At 38.7% G+C, this 2,907-nt stretch overlaps 1 protein-coding gene across 1 annotated transcript in view; it reads right to left on the reverse strand.

The window, feature by feature from the left end:
* Positions 1-2,380, reverse strand: part of SUV39H2 (suppressor of variegation 3-9 homolog 2 (Drosophila)) — a gene marked incomplete at its 5' end in the record, with an annotated part of 6,529 nt that extends 4,149 nt beyond the window's left edge. Inside the window, 2 exons of the mRNA XM_010080679.1 lie at positions 599-1,270; positions 2,235-2,380. Coding sequence (XP_010078981.1) covers positions 599-1,270; positions 2,235-2,380 — 818 coding nt within the window. The remainder of the gene's footprint in view (positions 1-598; positions 1,271-2,234) is intronic.
* Between the last annotated feature and the right edge of the window lie 527 nt (positions 2,381-2,907).

Consider the following 2,907-nt stretch of genomic DNA (forward strand, 5'->3'; position numbering starts at 1 on the left):
GTTGAACCAGATAAACACAGAGCAATAACAAATCCCAGGAGTAACTCAAGGTCTTTCTTTTGTAACACAGAAGTACTTTTTGAAATACTATGAGATAATGTCTGTACTACAAGTCTTACTCTTGATGTTAATCAAAAAATAAACACGTTTGGAAATATTACCTTAAAAGTTCAGACAAAACTGAAAAGGGACTGATAGACTGGGTGTGGAGTTTGGTAACAACTGTGCCTGGGGAACAGCAAAAACTACAACAATAAAGACAATCAGGGAAGAACAAAGAATATGGCTGCCATGAAAGAAAAGAAGGACTTGCCTTTAGAAATACTATTAGGGCACATATCTAAAATAATTCTTTAGCGACACACAGGATAAGTATTCTCTTCACATTCAACCTTTTACAATTGCTCTGGAGTAGAACTAGTTCTGGACAGTATAAGTTTTCTGTCATCTAGAATGTCTCTTTATTCTATTCCTCTATTCAACAGTAGACTTGTATAGCAGAAGTCAAGAAGTGTTAAAACTGTGAGAAAGCTCACCAAGATTTTCTCCAACATTTCCTTTATTCTAAATAATTCATCTATGTGACATAAATACGTACCTCTCCAACGTACTCCATCACAAAACTGTTCATTTTAATTTTCTGGAGGGTTTTCACTCCCCAACCACGGCCATTGTTAGTTCTGAAGATGCAAAGAGAATATGGTGTACCTTTCTGTACTATCCTATTAGGGCAGTCAGGCCCACACCTACAGAATGAATTGCATTCATAGATGGGCAAACCAGGCTGGATTTTCAACTTCTTTTGTTTATTGTAAGCTAAAATAAATCCAGCTTCCTTTGGACAGCACTTCTCAGCGGGGCAGTCAGTGCATTCACAGCCAGTTGTTATTCCATTTAGTACATTTATTCCCGGAGCAGGTTTATACTCATTAATGTAGTAGAAGTCTAAAGGAGGGCCTTCAAGATCCACAGTGTTTTCTACCAGAATCATTGCTTTATGATTCTTTTTTCTGTTGAGTTCTTCTTTCCATCTCTGCAGAGCTATTCTTTGCTTAGCCTTCTTTACAACGTAATCTGCAACTGCTGGGTTGAGAGCTTTATAATGGTTTCTCACTTTCAGTGCTTTGTCTTCTCTCACCCGAGACAAATATTCATTCTTGTCATTAAAAAAGTTTTGAAGAAGCAATGGGCATTGCAGATTTTCCTGAGGTTCCCAAGTATTTGAAGATTCTGGCCATCCTTTCCATTTCACAAGATAGTATTGTGTGCCCTTGAAATACAGAAACAGATACAGATTTATCCACAATTCATTTTGCTGAAATCCAGCATCACAGAGTACACAGACAAACCCAAGAGCTCTGAAGTTAAGAAACAGCATACAGTGCAGAAGTTCTTGATATCCCCATAACAATTAGAATTGGGGAGAAAGAGAAAAATCAAGTTTTCTGTGTGCAAATTAACTTATAGCACAACTTTGGATACTTTACACATAATCTCTAGGGGCAAAGAAATAAACAGCTGGGACGAATGCTGTTCGCCAACGGTATACCTGGGGGAGGCTAGTTTGTTAAGGCAGTTACATCAGATATGTTAACTATATGCACAAACAATGTAGTTGTATCATACACAGAACAAAATCATTCTAAACTTAGCAAAAAAATCTCTAAATAATACTATTTGTCGTATCAACCATCCTCCCAAAAGAGTAATCCATTCAAAACACGTAACAGTGTATTTATAAAAAAGAAGCATACATTTAGTACTTATTTTAAAAAGGTCAAATAACTGTAACAAGGCCAAATGCTGAGACTGAATTTCACTTGCACGATCAAGCCATAGGAATCCAGTTACAGCACATGGCCCTAACCCCTCATCAAACAGACTACAACAGTCAAGAGAGAAATATAGACTGTTACCTGCAAATAAAGGGGAAGTATAATACAAGCTACAACCTAAAAGTATCAGCATTTTGCTTTAGTTCTAGATACACAAAGGCAAAATATTTCATTTTCTAGCATCTCTGTAATTTCAGAAAAAGACCTTCCTTCAACATGACGAAAGCAGCAGTTACACCACCTTTTGTTTACAGTTCAAAGTTTAAAATATATTTCATTTGAGGTCAGGAAGAGCTTTGTTCTCACAGCCTGCTACTTTGTATTATGAGCAAAACTACCTTCGGCTCACTTCCGAATTTCAGCTGAAAGAGTGATCAAATTGGTCTGTGTTTCTCTTACCTCTTCTACCTTGCAGTCACACAAATATTCCACCTCATAACTCTTTAGACTCCCGTTGGTGATTCCAATGGATTTACATCTGAGATTTTCCTTCCTACATAATTCTTGGAGGGTCTCAAGTGAAGCTAGACATGGCACATACCACGCTACAATAAGAAAATTGGTAAAGAATCCTATTTAATGTCTCAGCTAAATTGAAATCATTACTCCTTATCCCAGAGTCCCCACATTATCATTTGTTACAGCAGTCCATGAGTCTCTTGTACAACTACAGTGTCTCACAGAGTCAAACTCAAGCCTTTTCTAACAGATAAAGTGAAACATGGAAATTATTCCCTCCCTGCACCTTTATTCTGTACAGTACGCACATTTATAAAGAAAAACATTTTGGAGGGCAGAGACTTCCTCAGGTGAAAGCTGCACTACAAACCGAATCATTTTCCTACAATTCCAGCATCCCGTAACCGAACTACGGCGACGAGGGAACCTCCATTCTTCCATAAGACCGCCAAATATCTGCAGCTAGTCAAGCTGAATCGAGCACTTGCGACGCAACCATGGTGACTGGACGAGGAAAGAAAGATCCACAAGCGCTCTTCCAGAAGGATCGCGGGTGCCTTGTCAGCGAGATGGTTTTAAAGGGCTGCGACACTGCGGCCGGAGCGCCAGCTCC

Source organism: Pterocles gutturalis, unplaced genomic scaffold (assembly GCF_000699245.1).
Source record: "Pterocles gutturalis isolate BGI_N339 unplaced genomic scaffold, ASM69924v1 scaffold29689, whole genome shotgun sequence".
Classification (NCBI taxonomy): domain Eukaryota; kingdom Metazoa; phylum Chordata; class Aves; order Pterocliformes; family Pteroclidae; genus Pterocles; species Pterocles gutturalis.